At 34.0% G+C, this 19,505-nt stretch overlaps 1 protein-coding gene across 1 annotated transcript in view; it reads left to right on the top strand.

The window, feature by feature from the left end:
* ASPH (aspartate beta-hydroxylase) overlaps positions 1 to 19,505 on the top strand; it is a 228,531-nt gene that overhangs the window by 44,472 nt on the left and 164,554 nt on the right. The window contains exon 3 of the mRNA XM_017893472.1: positions 321 to 389. Coding sequence (XP_017748961.1) covers positions 321 to 389 — 69 coding nt within the window. The remainder of the gene's footprint in view (positions 1 to 320; positions 390 to 19,505) is intronic.

The raw sequence follows: 19,505 nt of genomic DNA, 5'->3' as shown, positions 1-19,505 counted from the left end.
AAAAAAAAAAAAAAAAAAAAATTATTCTGGAGTACTGGAGTAATTAGATCAGAATATGCTGTTCAGTCTTTAAAGAAAATGCTATGTCAGTTTTATTTCATAGAATTTGCTAGCTGAACATTTCCTGACTCTCTTAACTGAATTGCTCACTATTTTTAGGTAAGATACTCATTTGACACTGCTTTGCAGGATTAAAAGAGCAAAGAATTGCATTAATTGGTAACATTTATGACTGAGTTGCAGGACTTCACTAAGTTGTAATACCGTATTAAATTTCTTTTCTTTTTTGTTCCATATCCATCATTTATCCCCTGTTGTAGGAAAACTAGGAATCTATGATGCTGATGGTGATGGAGATTTTGATGTGGATGATGCCAAAGTTTTATTAGGCAAGTACACATTTTATGTTTTTTGTTAATGGTGATAAAATGCTGGGAACAAATATTTTTGCTTTAATAATACCTATCTCAATAGTATATATCTTAACAGAAGATTTTTCCCCCTTAAATCATATATTTCATTACTGTTAAAAGTTTAAATGGCTTATTTTCTGCAGACTCTTTCATTTCAATTTACTTTTATCAGTGAATAAGTGTATATCTCTTACACATATATATTTTGATAAGTATAATAATTTCATGTGTGTTTTTAGATTTAAAGTACTTCTTATTCTGAACTTAGAATTTGAATAGCTAATATCCTAGTCTATTTTTAGATTATGGTAATTATAGATATTCTTCATTAACATTAGACATTCACTTCCATTTCAAAATGTAAATTTCTACAGGCTTACGTAAATTAATTTTGAAATAAAAGTGATAATAAACATCTTAAAATGTCCCATGCATATTTTAACGGTAGTGCTAAAATATGAACTCCTGGTCTTTTGACCCAGTGTGTTTATTTTGGAAGTCTTGGACCCTTCTCTTTCATTATCAGAATTACCTGTCTTTATCAGAGATGTTTCTTGTAATAAATAACAATGTGGTGCTCCCTTATTTGTTTTAAAGTGCTGTCTTGCTGGAAAGAATGGTGTTAATTTTAACATGCAAATTTTGTATAATCTGGCCTGTTGAGACTTCTTTTGCTTTTGTATGTAGCATAATATATGTTAAAACTTTTTATGTTAGAGTCTTTAGAAAAATAATGGATATGGCATTATATTATACACTAAGCTTATAAAATAATGACCCAAAGAAATTCTTCTTAGTTATACTGTTTTGTGTATATTTTTTAGACATGAAAACACAGTAGGATGCCACATCTGTAACCAATGAAACTGCTTTTAGTAGATTAAATCCACCTCCTTATGAAATAGAGAAAGTTCTATGAATATAGAGTTTTAGTTGTGATTAAAGATAATAAACCTTCCTAATTTTGACCTGTTAATTTTTTTTTTCCTGCCCATTGGGAATTAATGTTTGCTGCATAGAAACTTCCTATGAAATTTATTTTCTTGTCTTAACTTTAATGAAATTTTCAATGTAGTCCTATCATTGTGTATCTAAATTTGAGTTTCTGTAAATATATTGAATCCTCAGATGACTATAATCCTGGGCATGTAAAAGAAACAAAATTATATAGAACTTATCAGAATGATGTTAATTTGCTTGCCTATAAATGGTTTATCACTTCATTATATTGCTTTAAATGACAAATTCTGAATAGCAAAGCTCTTTATTTTAAAGATAAAATAAAATATGGGCCAAGTTTTCTTATTTTTAGAAATAATGTTACTCTCATCTGCTGTATTTTATTGATTTTATTTGTTTGTTTTGCTTAAAACCAGCCATCTGGTCTGTCAGGAAATGTCAGCCATTAGAAATTAAAATGTGGTATTTCTTTGATAAAACACACTGATTTCTATAGCAAACTATTACCTTAATTTGATTTTTAGTGTATTTGAGATTTCAAAAGGTCATCCCCTTTAAGGTTTTTAACCTACCATTAAGAAGCTAATTAATTGTAACTTTGAATATTGCTGTTTGCAGGGACAGTGTAAGGAACTCATAAATTGTGCCATTTATAAGAATTATACACTTGGAGGTGGAACTAAATTTGGTGAATATCAAGGTTTATTTTGGTAACTTTACTAATAAATGCATAAAGACAGATCAGATAAAGCTACATAAATACTTTTTTACCCTTCCCGTACTAGTTTGCAGTTGGCTTGTAGCTTCAGTACAGATGAAACAAACCAAAGGTGAAATGTTAGGCTTACTTATCACCTCTAATCTTATTTCTATAGCGTTTGAGTTCTCTGCAGGAAATGCAACCTTAACTTGAATTGAGTTTTATGACTAAAGTTCTTTTCTGGTTTGTAAGATTATTGTAGTTTAGTGGTGCCTCTGTTACTGGAAGGTTACTGCAAAGACAGCCTGGTGAAATTGTTGGGAGTACAGAGGCTTTAATAGGTTCCGTGTGGTCAGGTAGAGGTTATGGGGAGAGCACTACAGTGAGCATATACCCAAAATGAAGCCAGACTTCCAAGGTACATTCTCACTGGCGAGGCAGCTTAATGGTAAAGTTTAAGCTTTAAGGGTTTAGGTTTTAGATTAAGGCCCAGGAGATCCAAGGGGAGGGAGGAAGGTAGGAAATCAGAGATTAGAGGAGCTGTTGGCATCGCAGGTATAGTAATAATTGAGATATGTTAATCTTTCATAGACTGTGCATTTGTTTCATAATTTTTTTTTCTAGATTCTTAAGTCCGCATATATCTAAATCTTATAAATTTGGGGAAATGTATACATTCACATGGTACATTTCACTCAATTTTAGGGTGTGGCTTTTCTTGTGAAATAGAATTAAACATATGTGAGTAAATCAAGACCACTAACCATCATTAATTTTATTATTTGATTATTTCTGGCCAAGGCCCATTTGATTCTTTGAAAGTGTACTAAGCCCACTTTTCTTCGTTTACATAGCTTCTTATTTTTGTGGCCAAATTAACTAAAATGTAGGTATCTTTGTTTGTAGTTCAGATTATTGAAAACTACCTTGTTTGAAAATGTATTATTTAAAAACTTATTTTCCAAATAAAATCAACAGGAAAATGACCCGAGGACTAAATGACGCGAGGACTAAATCCTTAGAGTGACACCACCTAAGGATCATGTGGTTGTCCTTTTGTCCTATGGCTGGCATCTAGCTGGCATCGTATCAGGTATGGCTGGAAAGCAAAAGGGAAGCCAGTCAGCACTTGCTACATCCTGGAAAAACATTTGTAGACTGATAGATGCATGAGTGAGTTGATGGGAGGAGAAGACCAGACCTTGCCAAGCCAAAGGCATTCCATTTGGTTGAACCCTGTTCTTAGAGGTTCAGAAGGAGTCACATACCCAGAATATATATTTTTCTCTTTGGACTAGTACTTTTGTCTTGAGAACCAGAGGAAGGTTGCTTTGCTGGGTAAACAGTTTTGTTCAAATGCTTTTGCATATTTGTTGCATATGGTCACCTGTCATACTGAAGGATGGAAAAGTTTTGTATTTTACATGTAATACTCGGAAGTACTTATAATATACTGGCAAATGGAGAAAAATAAAGATGTTTATACTAAATATGCAGCTATAATGTTTTAAGGCAGGAAGAAGAAACAGTGTTATTCCCACAGAGACTTAGTTGGGAATATAGATCTTTGTTCACAGCATTTGTCTACTGCTAAATTGAGTGAAAACATTCTAGACTTGTCCAAAAGTAATTTAAATACCAACTGCGATTTGCGTTATTTCTTACCAAAAACATGAAGAATGACATAATATAGTTCTTTTGAGTAAAGCAGAGAAAATTTACTGTAATCTTTAAAACTTTTAAATTAGTTGTCATCTTATCCTTTATCTACCGATCTTGATTGCTGGTAGTTATACTACATGGAGAAATTGTGTGTTGCCGAAGACTTAAATGACCGAATTAGGTGGTTACAACCAGAAAAGCTCAGTGGTCATGGATGTTCACATTTCTTACAGCCAGAACACCCTACCCTATTATTCCTCCTCAGAATTATGGGCTTGGTATACAGCTTGGTAGTATTGTCAGATTCTGATACCTACTGGAGCTAAGAAACCTTTGCTACCCAGAGCCAGTTCTTCACAGGAAAATAACAAAGATAAATACAATATATACTTTGACTTATTTCTATCCTAAGGGCCTGTTTTGGGTCCAATACTTAAAAATGACAGTTGAAAGGGGTCTTAGCAATAGAAGCTAATTTCACAGGCCCATGGGGAGAGGAGTTTGGAATGTTCCTATTGCAAGTGACCAGCTAAGGCCTTGATCAAATTTCATATCGGTAGGCAAAGTGAATTATTATTAATAGCTGACTCTTGTCATTGGCCAGAATTACAGGACCATGAGTTAATTGCCAGAGTTTTATAGAGCTACCACATTTAATAGTGTTAAAATTTAAGTGTTAAAATTATCTGAGTTACATAATTTCAGTGTACTTATGCCCATCTGTGGATGCTATAAATGGTAATACTGCTAATTATATTAACTCCAGAATTTCCTAACTTAACTCCAGGTCTTAAGTGGGGTGCTGGTGTGGGGAGGGGAGAAGTTTGAGGAAATAAGCCTTTCTAGTTTGAATGAATGAATGAATGAATGAATGTGTGTATAATCAACTCTCAATAAAATCTGGTTGGTAAATGAGCAAATCTGGAGGTTGTCAGAGTATATATCTTTTTTTCTCTGATACTGCTTTTATTCACTCTTCCTTTTACAGTCAACTGATTTTTCATTACTGTCTATTGATTTTTGACTGATAAAATTTTGTCTTTCAACTCAACACTCTAATGAGAGAAAGGCAAACCTAGGTAGGGGCTGGTAGGAGTGGTGAGGATTGGTCAAATTGTGGCTTTCTTTTGACATTTGATTGAGAGTTGATTGTAAGGTGTGCATTGTAATGGACTTCTTTATTTTCCAAATACCGTTTCTGTAAACCTCTCTGACCATGATGCACATCTCTTTTGAGATCGCCCTTCCTCCACTTCTTTTTTCTACCTAACTGCTCTCCTTATTTTCTCTCTCTCTTCCTTTATTCTTATGTAGGCCTGACCAAAGATGGCAGTAATGAAAATATTGATTCTCTTGAGGAAGTCCTTAATATTTTAGCAGAGGAAAGTTCAGATTGGTTTTATGGTTTCCTCTCATTTCTCTATGATATAATGACTCCCTTTGAAATGCTAGAAGAAGAAGAAGAAGAAAGCGAAACCGCAGATGGTGTTGATGGTACGTCACAGAATGAAGGGGTTCAGGGAAAGACTTGTGTCATACTGGATTTACATAACCAGTAGCTTTGATTCAGGGACTGAAGTCATTGGCAAATGAACACCCGAAGCAGCCTCCTTTTTCTTTTCTTTCCTTTGCTTATGCAGGGCTTAATGTGCAGTGGGGCGGTTGTGATCTTACCGTGCAAGTCAACCATGTGATCTTGCCCAGTACAGCTACTAGCTAGTCCCTTGCTCGCTCAGCTCCCCCAACTTCTATTGAAGAAAATGGTACTCCTCATTCTTGTAGTCAACTACAAAGTACACCGAAAATGATGTTCTTGGTGGTATAATTGGTTTCTGTATCGTTTTGTTTCAACTCATGTATTCACTGAACTAAATTTGGACACTTAACAGCAGATTGTGTTGTGCTTAACCCTTGATGCTTGTCTTTCTAACACACTATTAATTAAGATGATTCTAATGGATTTCAGTATAAAATATTTCTGGCATGATTTTAAGTTAAATGCTTCTCTGTTCTTTAACATGACTGATGTGTAAAATGATGGTTCTTTACTAAGCTGATATTTTTTATTGTAATTTGTTTAGGTTTGTGTCAGATAGGTTCCTACAAATTTCTATGTAAAATTCTGTGTTAATGGTGCTTTTGAAATAATTTAAAATAACCCCATGTTTTTGCCTTAGAGTAAGTTAACTTACTGTTTTCAGATAGTAGCATGACATATTTCTGTCTATGAAAGCAAAATTTATTTTCAATTTTATTTCCAAATATACATTCAGAGAAAGTAATTTGTATTTTTTTTTAAAGTAGGCATATTACACATGAGGGAATATGTGAATATGTATCTTAATGTTGTACATATTAAAATTATTCATCCTAAATAAGTCTTTTTCCATTTTTCTTTCATTGACTTATTAATAGGATATTGATTTTGGCTTAGATATAATGTGATTTTTAGAATTATAAACTTANTTTTAGAATTATAAACTTATTGAAGTGGTAATTCGATTTACGGCAGTAAACTTTTCCCTTTAGAAAACCTTGAAAACATATTTGAATCAATTTCTTTAAAATGAGTTTGCTTCAATAGTAACAAAAACAGTTGTATCAGCTATATACAAAATGCATTTCTTAAAATGAGATTTCATCAGTTTCCCCTCAAGCAAAGCTCTTCTAGGGATAAGGAAGATAAGGAAAGGGATGTTATTTTTTGAAGGAGTGATGTTCCATGGTTTTAAATCTCTTCCAGCTTCTCTAAGATTTTGCTTAATGTTTGTCAGAGAGCTAAAAATTTGAAAATGTTTGCACTTCTTCACATTTTGTTTAACTATAATTTCTACTTTTCAAATATTTCTTGTCTCCTATATCTAATTAAATTACTTTCAGTAAGTGTATCATTCATCCATTTATTCTGAGGGGACTATGACAAATTTAAATTGTTAGAAATTACTCTTGTAGGCTGTCATAATAATAGCCTGAAAGTAGCAGCCTCAAGTCAGCACGGGACATCCATCCCCTCTGCCCACCATTTACCTGTGTCAGGGAAGACTGTCCAATTTGCTAATATTATTAAAAAGCAAACATTCTATAGCGACTTTTGGATGTGGATATACACACTGGACAAACAATCTCTTAAAGTTTAAATGGCTATTAAAGCTCTAGTTTGTCTTGCTCTCGCTAATGGGCAAATATGTTTTATTCTGTTAATGCTTCTGATAGTCTGTTAAAGCTTCTGTTTTCAAATATTCAAGGTCTTCAGTTAAGCTGTCACTTAGTAGCATGTTCTCCAGCAAATGAGTATCATTCAGTAATGTTCCTTCTGAAAATGTATTCAGTCTTTTTGTTTATTGTGTCTTCTGCTTTTATACTTGGGTAATATGAAATATCAGTTTATTAGGTTTAAATTCTAAAGGAATCTTCAGCCCCACTCAATGAAATTCACCTAGCCAAATTTCCAGGATATACTTTTTAAAGCAATCTTATTTGTTAACATGTCATTACTACTAACACTAGAAGATATTTGATTAATTGATGAGAATAATTAAATTTTGTGTTAAAATATTTGAAATTATTAATTTTCATCAGACTTTGTCATACTAATTCATATTTTATGTACAGAAATTAATTATGCTTTATTTTGTAAGTGAAAACAAGAATGTGGGATAAAATTTGCTACTTATTTTGTATCACCTCTCATTAGTTCCTCTGAAAGCCTCTGATGAAAGTGACACCCAGGTAGCTGACGAACCCCTGACTTCTGTGACTTCCGTCAACATGTGCCTAAGGCTTGTATGTGTGTGTGAGATAAAATAAAAGTATTTGCAAAACTGTGCTATAAATTATCTTGAAGCAGATCAAAATTACTTCACCTTAGTTTGATTTATTATGTATTGCTATAATTCTTAATTTTCTAAGGGTGTATTTTCTAACTTTCTGTTTCATAAGTCTTCCTTGCTCATGTCTTTTAAACTTAAGAACTAAAGGCAAAATCGTATCCCGTTAATTTGAATATTTATATAGTTACGGAATTTTAAGTTATACTGTATTTACTTTACCTTTTCAGTTTTGAGCAACCAAAGAAACTCTGTGGAACAGGCTCTGTGTTGAGATATAGTGTTGTCTCCTCGGAGTCACTGTTCTGCCTTCTCCGGATGCGCTGACGTTTGTCCGATTGCAAAGGTGCTGGGTTCTCCGGAGTTTGGCACAAAAACAAGACAGCAGCACTCTTGGGATTCTTTTCAGCCCTTTAGCTTCCTTCAGCCTGCCTTGCTTTGGGGCATGAGTGGTGGGTATAAGTCAGTTGGGGAAGTGTCTTCTGGGTGCCAGTTTTACCCAGTCCTGAGGTCTGGCTGTCAGCCTGCTGCCCTGGGGATCCTACAGACACCTCAGTGCTGAGGACATATGGAATAGTGGGCTGTCCTGCTTTTTCATCTTGTCCTTGGTTCTTTCTTTTTATAAATTACCTCCCTGTCTTATAGAACTGTATCCAGACATGAAGGAAGGACTATTTTCTGTTTGAATTGTTTTTATTTACAGTAAGATAGAACAGATTGTCTACCCCGATGTTTGTGACTTAGGAGCATTATCAAAAAATCAGATCTAGCATAGCCAGTTATTCTTAATTTGATCACCTGGCAGTTTACTTTTTGGGAATTGACGCTTCAAGACTCTTTCTAGATAATTTGCTGGGCTAGCTCCTTAAGTCTATAAAACATATAAGAAATTTTCTGTGATTTGGCATGGAATCTTTGATCACAATGCATATTTGGAATACTTAAAGAAACTCAGTGACCCAGACTTTATTTTCATAAGTTAAATGATGGAACCAGTATGCAGAATTCACTGCCTTTGTTATTGGTTGAGATGACCCTGTAATACTTAGGAGTTAGATATCAAGTAGTTTGTGGACTCCTTGAATCTAGGAACCAGATCTTAGGTTTTATTTGAATTCCCCTTCAATGCTAAGCCCCACATGTGATATTCATTAATATCATACGCTGGTGTGGATCCTGGTGGGTGAGGAGTTACTAACTGCATAATAAAATACTGAGTTGTGTTTTTTTTTTTTTTTTTTTTTTTTTTTTTTTTTTTTTAAAAACGGTTTAACTGGTAAAATTACTGGACATATTTTTTGCAATAGAAATGACATTTTGAGTTTCTATAACAAACTGACCTATGCTAACAAAAGTCTTCAGGTGACCTTTCCAATCTCCAATTTGTATTTGAATCTGCATTTTACCTTTTTTCTCTGTCTCTGGTTGTAATCCCTTTCTGTTTATTTCGTCTTTCAGTTATGTTCTGATCCTCCATTTCCCACTTATTGTAGAGGGTTGGTGGGTTTGTAGCTGCTGCTGCTGCTGCTGCTTCTTCTTTTAATCTGTACTATATTATTATATCTGTTTAAAAATAAAAAAGAAATTGGTGTAGGGTCCTGACATGCGTTTTACCAAGAGTAGATATCCATTCTAGAGGAACAGTCTGCCTCACTAACAGGACAGTTACTCAGACATTTAGGGCCTCTTTTTGCTATGTGTAGTCAATGTTGAAATGATTGTGATGTTCCATTATGGGACAGAGGAAGGTGAGAAGGCTCAAAGTGACTCACAGGTCTCACCAGAAATGATGGGAGTGGCTGAAATGACCTGAGTATGAAGCGATATCCAGACCAATTCTAGAGCTGACTGTCTGAAAGTCTGAAGTAGCTACTTGTGTGTCTGTAATGCAGCCAGTCTTCTAAAATCATGTCTATTGCATGTGGTGTAACCACAGATCTATCCATTGGCTTAATGGTTCAAACATTTTAATTTCATAGAGAACATTTGATTTTGCAAATGTGGAATAGTGACCTGAGGCAGTTGCCAAAATAGCATAAATTTCCTTTAGGCAACTCTCTTATGTTCTAAGGGAAGAATGTAAGACCTTTTTTCTAATTTCTGTATAGGAATTCCCAAATAGTTGCCAGAGCTATTAACTATCATCACTTTAAATACTTACATCAAAATAATCATAAAAGGATGAAAAGAAAGTAAATAGCATGGCAGTTATTTTCAACATGTATTTTAAGCACATCCTAATGCTTCTTTGATTATTTCTTAAATTGAAATATATTCTATTAATTAAAACAACTTTTGTCTGAATGGATTAAGAAATACCACGATGTTTCCATTTTGCTCGAATTAATAGAATTTTCTTCATACTACTTGGAAACTATTTTGAAGAGCCTTTGTGTTGTCATGAATTTTATTGATTAGTGGAATGTTCCTTTGTTTCTTTTTTTCCCCTAGACATTAGCTATGGTAGTAAAGGTAGAAAAGGAGAAAAGTAGGACATGCTTATGGCATTTTGGCACTGTACGGAGAATCTACATCAACCATAGTTACAAATGATAAGAATTTAATTTTGTCAAGAATTAGGGAGAATAGAAAGGTGGGCCTTTGTACCTGCCTTGTGGTTTCCCCTTAAGTCCACTACCAAATGCCCACAAACTAATATATTTTTTCCCCTCTACATGCTGCCACTAATCTTGGATTGCCAATGACCCCTTTCTCCATTACTGCATTTGCCATTGTTGCTGGGGAAAAAAAAAATCTGTTTTAAAGTTACCTGTACTGAGCCTCCATTGGGGACATGCTCCTCCGACAGTTTCCCTCGTTAGCAGTCATTCTAAACCTTTTCCACACCCTTCCTTCTTCCAGGGTCAGTTTATTCCTCTGTAGAGATGATTTTGCTTTCTGCTTTCCTAAGATAATCTAGTGTGGCTTCATTCCATTATTTTCTTCTCTCTTCCCTTTACAACATTACTGTCTCAGGATTTTTTTGAGCTGTTGTTTCTTCTCTCATTCACTCCTCGTTTTTTCAGACATTGCTTCCCTCTGGTTTCCAAAGCCAGCCCTTTCCCTTGAGCCTGTACCTCCTCCTGACCTCATCACCTCTCTCCTGTTATGAACTTAGCTTCTTTTTCTCACGTACATGCCTGCGTTTCCTCGACTTTCAAAACAAAACCCGGATAAAATTCTTCAAACTCTTTTCCTTTTCTGTCCCCCTCAAAATCTAGGGAAATTCCATGTATGATCAGTTTTCTTCTAAGGAAATAAAGAAGGCTGATGTGAGCACCCTAGGTTTTTGGTCACCTTTCCTTCCACATATGTTTACTCATCATTGTGGCATGACTGCCTTCTCTACTGCTTATAAAACTGTATTCTGAAGAACCTTAAAGGATGTTTAGTAACTAACATAGTAAAATAGTGTCCTCATCCTAAACCTTTGTTCATTCCTTCCTTCCTAAAACTGATCATTTCACTTTAAAAAGAACCACACATTTTCTTTTTAAAAAAAATTTTTTTTCATTTTATTTTAAATTCTGGGCTACAAATTTTTTTTTTTTTTTTCTTTTTTAAGACAGAGTTTCCCTCTCGTTGCCCAGGCTGGAGTGCAATGGCACGGTCTCGGCTCACCACAGCCTCTGCCTCCTGAGTTCAAGCGATTCTCCTGCTTCAGCCTCCCTAGTAGCTGGGATTACAGGCGCCCGCCACCATGGCTAATTTTTGTATTTTTAGTAGAGATGGGGTTTCACCGTGTTGGTCAGGCTGGTCTCGAACTCCTGGCCTCAGGTGATCCACCTGCCTCGGCCTCCCAAAGTTTTGGGATTACAGGCGTGAGCCACTGCAGGCGGCAAAAAAAAAAAAATTTTTTTTTCTTGACTCTCTTTTTTGTTTCATTATTACTTAGGGACTCCTTTATTAACTGTTTTTGGTGGTATGCTTTTTTCATGTCTATATGCTTTTCTTCAGAGACTGAATGTAATAATTTGTTAAATTATTAGCTTGGTCTTTGTTATGTCAAAATATTGAAAATTATTGGCTATGTTTTAAGTTCAGAAAACATAAGATGATCCTTTGGAGTTTTGTATCGTGCATTGCACTTTGTTCATTTGTATCACCGTAAAGATTTATACCCAAACCAAAAAAGTTTAAAATAAAGTACAGCACTGTTTATTTTTATATGTTTCACTAATCTAATGCTAATCTAATATTTTGGTTTATTCATGACAGAAGTTAAATCTAGTCTTTTCATCTATGTAGCTCTTTTTACCTAGATCGTAACAGCGGGGTAGGGAGAGGGCAGTCCGGGTTTCCTCACTCTACTTTTTAATAGGAAAATCTGGATCTGCTGTGGGAGAACATGCAGGAGTCAGGAGGGGAACATAGTGGTACTAGAAGTATATTTTAATGTTTTATGCTAATGTGTTTTACATATTGGATTCTACTCATATATTTAAAAGTGGGCATTACAAGAATAGTTTTGGTATTTTATTCTGAAATAAACTTTAGTGGAGAGTGATTGGAAATAGCACTCAGTGTTACTGGGTGATACACTGTTTTTGACAGCGTTTAGGAAAGAATCAAGTTTTATCTGTGAAAAATAATTGTTAAACACATGGGACTAAGTACTGGTTGTGGTTATCTATGTATTTCATGTAAGTGGACAAATATAACCATAGTCACTTGTTTCCACTTTTACGTTGTCAACGATAAGAGATACTAATACATTTTTGAAGAATATTGATATTTCAACCAAAATAACCATTCTCAAATGGATGACCTCAATCGATAGATACAAATTGCTATCAATAGTGAAAGGGGAGGTTTGAACAATATAATAGTACAAACATCTCATACTGAAAGTAGAAGTTTTGAGAAACATACAAAGTGGGTTTTACAGTTTACAGCTGGAAAAATGTCAGATGGCTTTGGGGGCTTTCTTGTGACCACACCTTAGACCTTCGTTCTTTAGTGACAGGCTATGCCACCCTTCCTGAGGAGAGGAACACTAAACATTGCACCTCCAACCCTAATGTGCCTAAGAAATGTATTGGCAACTTGGATTGGAACTTTACAAAGTTTGCCAGTACATAGCATAAACCAGCCTTTATGTGACTGAGAGAGAGAATTGGGAAGATCAGTTCATTGGGATGCTAAATACAGCCTGGTTCGAATAAGAGTTAGAGGTATATTGTTAGAGACTCAAAAATAAATCCATTATCAGGACTTTCATTTGCCAAGAGAGGAAACAGAAAGTTATTGCAAAGTTTTTAGAGTGAAAAATGTAATATGTTTGTACATAATACTGTCATTCTTACTTGCTCGTATAATTTTTTAAAAGACAATTCGAACTGATAGAAGAGCAGTGATTGTTCAAACAGTAAAGGTGAACTCTATCAATATATGCTATCCTTTTTTGGATGGCAAATGTGATTGAGTAGTGAAGTAAGGTCCTTGGTCCTTCACTCTGGTACTTTTAGTTGATCATCTGTGTCCCAAGCGGAAGTCTACCACTGAGTAGAAAATGCCATTTCCAGAGGCAGTTAAGGATTTCTAACGCCAACAATTCTTAAAGATCTAAGCCAAATTGTGAAGTTGATTAAATCATAGGCCAATTATAATGCATTTATCTGTTAAAGACAGTGAAAGGAAGGCTTTAAAGTGACAAATAAGAGAGATATTGGAGTATTTTTTAATGATGAATTTAAGTAACTTAACATGATTTATAGTGGCATTGATTTTACCTTTTAATAGACACTTATTTTGAATTCCATTAAATTTTCTGTTTATAACCCATTTTCATCTTGTAAATATCAACAGAAGGACCCAGTGGGGTAGCCAAGAGAAAAACTAAGGCTAAAGGTATTTTCATTTTTTCAAATTAGCCTTGAGTGAATCAAGTTTAATGTTTGAAAATGCATGACATTTTCTGGGAATGTTAATCTTGCTACTAATGCTAAACATTATTGCTTTTGGGTCTTGCTTGGGTGCACCTTAGCTTATAAGTAGTTTTATCAAGATTTCATCAAATAATTTTCTGCTTCAAGCCTATAATTTTAAGTCATTACCTTTTCATGTTATCAAAGCTTTGTAACAGTCTTTAAATTAAGAATGTATATATTATACAAATATCACGTTATATTTATGATGTATATATTAAATTTACATGTACACATCTTACCTTGTTCCCTAAAACCTTTCTTACTTTGATTTCTTTGAATTACTTTTGGGGAAAAAAGATGAAGTCTTCAGTAATTGATTTTATTTCTCCAAAAGCTCTCATGACACTCTGTCTTAGAGCACAGTAAAAGCTAGTGTGATTCAAATGTGTAGTTTTCAGTAAAATGAAAACTTATATGTATAATGTAGAACCCTGCATTACATTTACATAGAATTTGCTGTGTTGGATATTTTAATTCATTAAAAATTATTGACCGGGCACGGTAGCTCACACCTGTAATCCCAGCATTTTGGGAAGCTGAGGTGGGTGGATCATGAGATCAGGCATTTGAGACCAGACTGACCAATATGGTGAAACCGTGTCTCAACTGAAAATACAAATATTAGCTGAGTGGCAGGCACCTGTAATCCCAGCTGCTCAGGAGGCTGAGGCAGGAGAATCGCTTAAACCTGGGAGGTGGAGGTTGCAGTGAGCTGAGATTGTGCCATTGCACTCCAGCCTGGGCAACAGAGTGAGACTCTGTCTCAAAATACTACTAATAATAAATAAGTTATTATACCTGTCAGCCATTTGTAGACTAACAGCTCAATGTTACAGCCTGACTTTATATGCCAGTGATTATTCTTGTTCATATGTTAGTAGTCGTATTCTTTGTGGGTAAAGGCATGGGGGATGTGCATGTTTTTCTTTATAAGCCTGTGATAATCTTGTGACCATTTCAAGGGCTTGGTATATTGTTTGTAGTTTGTTTTTTGGTGAAATATGAACAGATGAGACATAGTATGTGATTCACAGGGTTTTGTGATTTATATTTTAAGATCAGGAACTTTTAATGGTTTAACCTATCTCTCGTGAATAATTTCTGGGGACGAAAACAATTTTTACCATCTTATTTTTATAGAAATAGTGATGAAACAAAGGGACAATAAAATATTTTACTTCTTGATCTGGAGAAGCAAATTAAACATTAAAGACTGAATATTTTTAAAAGCAGTTTGCAGAATAAGACATGATAGCATTGCACATGCATTTTACTCTTTTGCAATGCCGGTATCTATGTTACTATTCAAACAGCACTGAAGTAGAATGAAGACTCAGTATGATCCTGAATGAATTCTGTTCTATATTCTTAAAAGACTTTAATAAAGTTTTTTAGGAAGAACTGAAGAATCTCCTGGTTGATCACCAGGAAATTCAACTAATGGAGAAACCCTATGTGATGTTTTTGTTCGTTAATCCAGGTTTTATTAGACAGCCTAGAAAGATATAGTACTTTTAGTGAGCACTGCAAATCTAATGCTCATTTTGAATACCGTTTGTGCTATGTAAGTTTTACGTGATTTTGATGGGCAAAAACATTTTCACATTTTATTATATTAAATAAATATTTCATCTTCTTTGTGCTTAAATGTGGCATTGTTTCTGCTTAAATGTGGCATTGTAAACACCTTACCTTACGATTTCCTCATGAGAGTACAAACAGATGAAATTCAGAGCTTTTGCTAACTGCTTTATTACCATGTAAAGCAAGTTGAAAGCAATACCTTCCATGAGATTTGGAATTAGCTGTGTATTTCATTTAATTGCTCTCGCAACCCTATGAACTAGAAGACGTGTTAGCTTGAGTGGCTCTACATGAATTAACAGGGAAACATACTTAAAGGAATACTGATTTCGTGATGAACATAAGCAGAAAGGGAATTCTAATTTTCCTTTTAAATACTACAGATATGTAGTGTTTTTTAAATTTTTAAAATTTTAAGTTTCTAAAATTTTAAATCATTTTGCAATTTTAAAATGATTTAAAAATTTCATACACATGACAATTTTTTGCCTAGTTAACTAAGAAAATTAAATTATATTTAATGTTATTTACATATATTAATCTTCAAAGAAGCACGTGTATTTTAAGGACATATGTTTTTATTTGAGCTAAACATTTTAAATTATCTTTGTATATATTCTTACAAATTACGAAAACTTTGTTCTTATGTTGCCAGTGTTCCTTTAATTATGTTATTATAGTTATGAAGTGTGAGTTAATAGTTTGTGTAAAGTACTGCTTTCATGGTGCAGTTTTATAATATTGCATGCTAATGTTTTAAGATAAGTCATACTATATTTCAAGATGGAAAATATGACAAGCTTCTAGCATTTTTTAATAGTTGATATTTTATAGAGGTTTGCATCTATTTTTAGCCACCATAAAGACTAGTGAATTAAAGTAACTTTCTGAATGTGCATTTCCTGTGTGTGGAGAAAAAGAGAATACCTTTTCACTAACTTCCTGTTCTGTGATTAAGAGATCTTGTCAATAAACATTTTTTCCTTTAATTGGAAAATCTGAAAGTTAAAGAACTCACTAAAGAAGAGCTCAAGAAGGAGAAAGAGAAACCTGAGTCAAGGAAGGAAAGTAAGAATGAAGAGAGAAAAAAGGGGAAGAAAGAAAAAGAGGACGACCGAAAGGATAAGAAAATTGCTGATGCAGACCTATCCAGGAAGGAGTCTCCTAAGGGTAAAAAGGACAAAGAAAAAGAGAAAGTGGACCTAGAAAAAAGTGCCAAAACCAAGGAAAATAGGAAAAAATCAACAAATATAAAGGATGTTTCTAGTAAAATGGCATCCAGAGACAAAGATGACAGAAAGGAAAGTAGAAGTTCTACCAGATATGCACACTTAACAAAGGGAAGTACCCAGAAAAGAAACTACTAAAGCTCTGGCATCGTCATCTCAGAACATCGTCATGTTGCAGATTGCAATTTGTTACAAAATGGAAAATTGCAGTTTGTTACAAAACGGAAAATGTAATATTGCTCTGATTGGTGAAGGTGTGTAAATTAGCCATTGAATGTATTATTGGTGCTCAGCAAGTAAATTATTTGAAATTTAAATATACCGTCTCATGCTTCTAAATGTAAAAACATTTTTAAAATATGTCATAGAATATGATGTAATAACTTCTATTGATTGATCATGTATTCCTACAAATGTATATGTATCATGAATTTTTATGGATTAATGTATTAAATACTTTCATTGATGTTAAATAAGAATATTAAGATATTAAATGTTATTTCTATGCAGAAAAAAAAAAAGCCTGGTAACTTCTTCAAGTGTGCTAAATACTCAGGGAGATAGGATTTGCCCTTTGTTTTCTTCCCTGCTTCCCTTTCCTGCTTCCCTGTTTCTCGTGGGCACCTCCCCAGGCTCATGTGTCACTGCCTTCCCTGAGTTCCCCCCCTCCAGCCCTCCCACAGCCTTTCAGGGGCCATTCTTCGGGCTTTTCATGGGTTCTCCTTCCCCTTTTCCTTCTTCTCTCCCCTCTTCTAGTCTCCCTCCCCGAGTCTTTTACTCTCTCCTTTCCTTCACTCTTCACCTTACCCCTGCCCCTCACTCCTGCATGCTTTTCACTCCTGACCTCCTTACAACAACCCCACCATTCTCCCATCATCTAGCACATAGTGCTTACCGTGTGCTACATACACTGCTCCGAGAACTCTGGCCATAGCTACAAATAAAGAGGAGAATTGTATTTAGAAGAACAATTTCAGAACATTTTTATTTATGATACCTTTATAGTGTTAGAATAACTGTAGAAAGGTTTTAATTATTTCAGATTAGGATGTGCTTTCATTTTATATCACACTGTTTTTCTATTATTTTGGTTGAATGGCATACATTTTTCATATTTGATTGTGTCATTATTGTTTACCATTTCTAAGGAATTGGAAATGTAATCTCTAAATAGAGATCAGAATTTAGCACCTCAGAAAACATTTAATAAAAGTGAAGTTTTAGTCAGAAATATAATTCTACAAATGGTTTGTACTATTCTGTGTCTCAAATATTAAATATCTAATTGTGACTACTGTGAAATGCAGTTAGTTGATAATGATAAAATCTTTGTGGTAGCATTTTTGATTCTGTTATTGTTAACCTTACTAACAACAGAATCAAAAATGCTACCACAAATATTTTATTTTCAAATAGATTTATTAATAACAATAAAAAATGCTACCACCATATTTTTTAAAACATATTTATTTACTTTTCTTTGAAGATCTTAAAATAGAGACTTTTGGCCTAAAGATATTTCAACTCAGAAATGAGTACATTTAAGTGTAAATATTTCTAAATGTATTGTACACCTTTTCTTATGTTAATGCCTTTTACTATTTAAAGTCAAATACTTTACGACATTTAGTTGACAGAAATTTCAACTTAATAGAATTATGCAACAGAGATGAAATCCTAGAGGATAATATCTCTAATATAATCCTGTTATTTTATTGCTTAAAAACTAACACAACTTGGAGTTTTATGTTTTGATTAGTCAGGATTCATCTTAGCTCACTTCCCAAGTCTTCACTGTGCTGATTTCTGCCTGACTTATTCTATTTTGGAGATGCTACCACTTGGTAACCAAGATGGCCCTCAGCAGGCTCTAGACTAGTCTTTCTAATTTACCAACCCCAATGCAGATGGCTCTGGGAGAGAGAGTTCCAGTTGGCCTGCTTAGGCCTGGTGAACATCTGGGACCATTTTTGTAGTTGAAGATGGCGATTCTTCCCAGGCGCACACCTGTGCACAAAGCTTTGGAGTGGGAGTTGAGTGGGTCCCACTCAAACTTCATCAAACATAGGGCTTCTGGGACAAGAAAGTGAGGCTTTGAGAACTGGATAGAACAAGAAGCAGAACATGTCCCCCAGGCATATGAAAGTTAAACGATTCTCAAACCATATCCCCGTGTTAGATCTTTTCTCATGTAATAAATGGAATGCTTTTTTTAAAAACTTATGTACAAAATATTAAGTGCTGTCTTCTCTAAAGATTTTTTGTTCTCCCTTGAAGAAGGGCAAACAATTATAAGTGAATTTGTTGAGAGCATTCTAGTAATTTTACCTTAGTTTTAAGCTCAATGTCTATGGGGCAGAAAATACATAAATACTAAATTCTAAACAAATGAGTGAAAATATTTTGGAATAACCTAATCATCATAAGCACATAAGAATTGTCTATTGCTATTTAGTACAGTACTTTGAAATGTTTTGGCTATATCATTGATTTTTTCCTTTGACTGTTAGCTCAAGAATTGAAACCCCTCAGCTAAAACATTTAAAGATCCTTTAAAAGCACTTGTAGACTAGAACTTGATTTATTTTTTCCCTTCTCTCTTCTTTTCCCCTTTCCTTCTCTTTTCTTTCTTTTTGTAAATGTTTCAACTAACTTTTATTGAAGTTGAAGTCACACTTTATCCAACTGCCTTAACACTTAAGCTTCAAGTAAAAACAAGCTTTCAGTCATGATTAGTGGGTTAAAGTCATGCATTGCACTCTCAGTTTTACACTTTTTATTCAGTAGGTTATTTCTGTATTGTTTACTTCATATTGTTTTCCAAGTATAATTAAAACCAGAAAGGTTACCTTTTTAAATAAGCCAGCTACAACAAGGACAAGAAATTCACAATACTAAGTAGTTGGGAGTCAGAAGCTGTTTTTGGGAAGACCTGAAAGGGTTTAATTACTAAAAATGTAAGTTTATTTTGCCTTATCCCTGACAACATTTGATTTAAATTATATTATGACATGATACTTACAAATCTTTTAAATGACATTATTGGCATAGTTTTTGTAAGCTTTGTAAGAAAAAGACATTTCACATTTTAGTAGCACAATCATTGTTAAGATAGTCAATTTTGTGAAAATATTTGAGTGCCAATGAATTTTTCCAAGGATGATGTTATGTCTTCTATATATTGTAATATTTAGATACTT

The sequence above is a fragment of the Rhinopithecus bieti genome, unplaced genomic scaffold (genome assembly GCF_001698545.2).
Source record: "Rhinopithecus bieti isolate Rb0 unplaced genomic scaffold, ASM169854v2 scaffold_21726, whole genome shotgun sequence".
NCBI classification, from domain to species: Eukaryota; Metazoa; Chordata; class Mammalia; order Primates; family Cercopithecidae; genus Rhinopithecus; species Rhinopithecus bieti.
The sequence above is the reverse complement of the archived record's forward strand: the minus strand, read 5'-3'. Positions and strand labels throughout refer to the sequence as shown.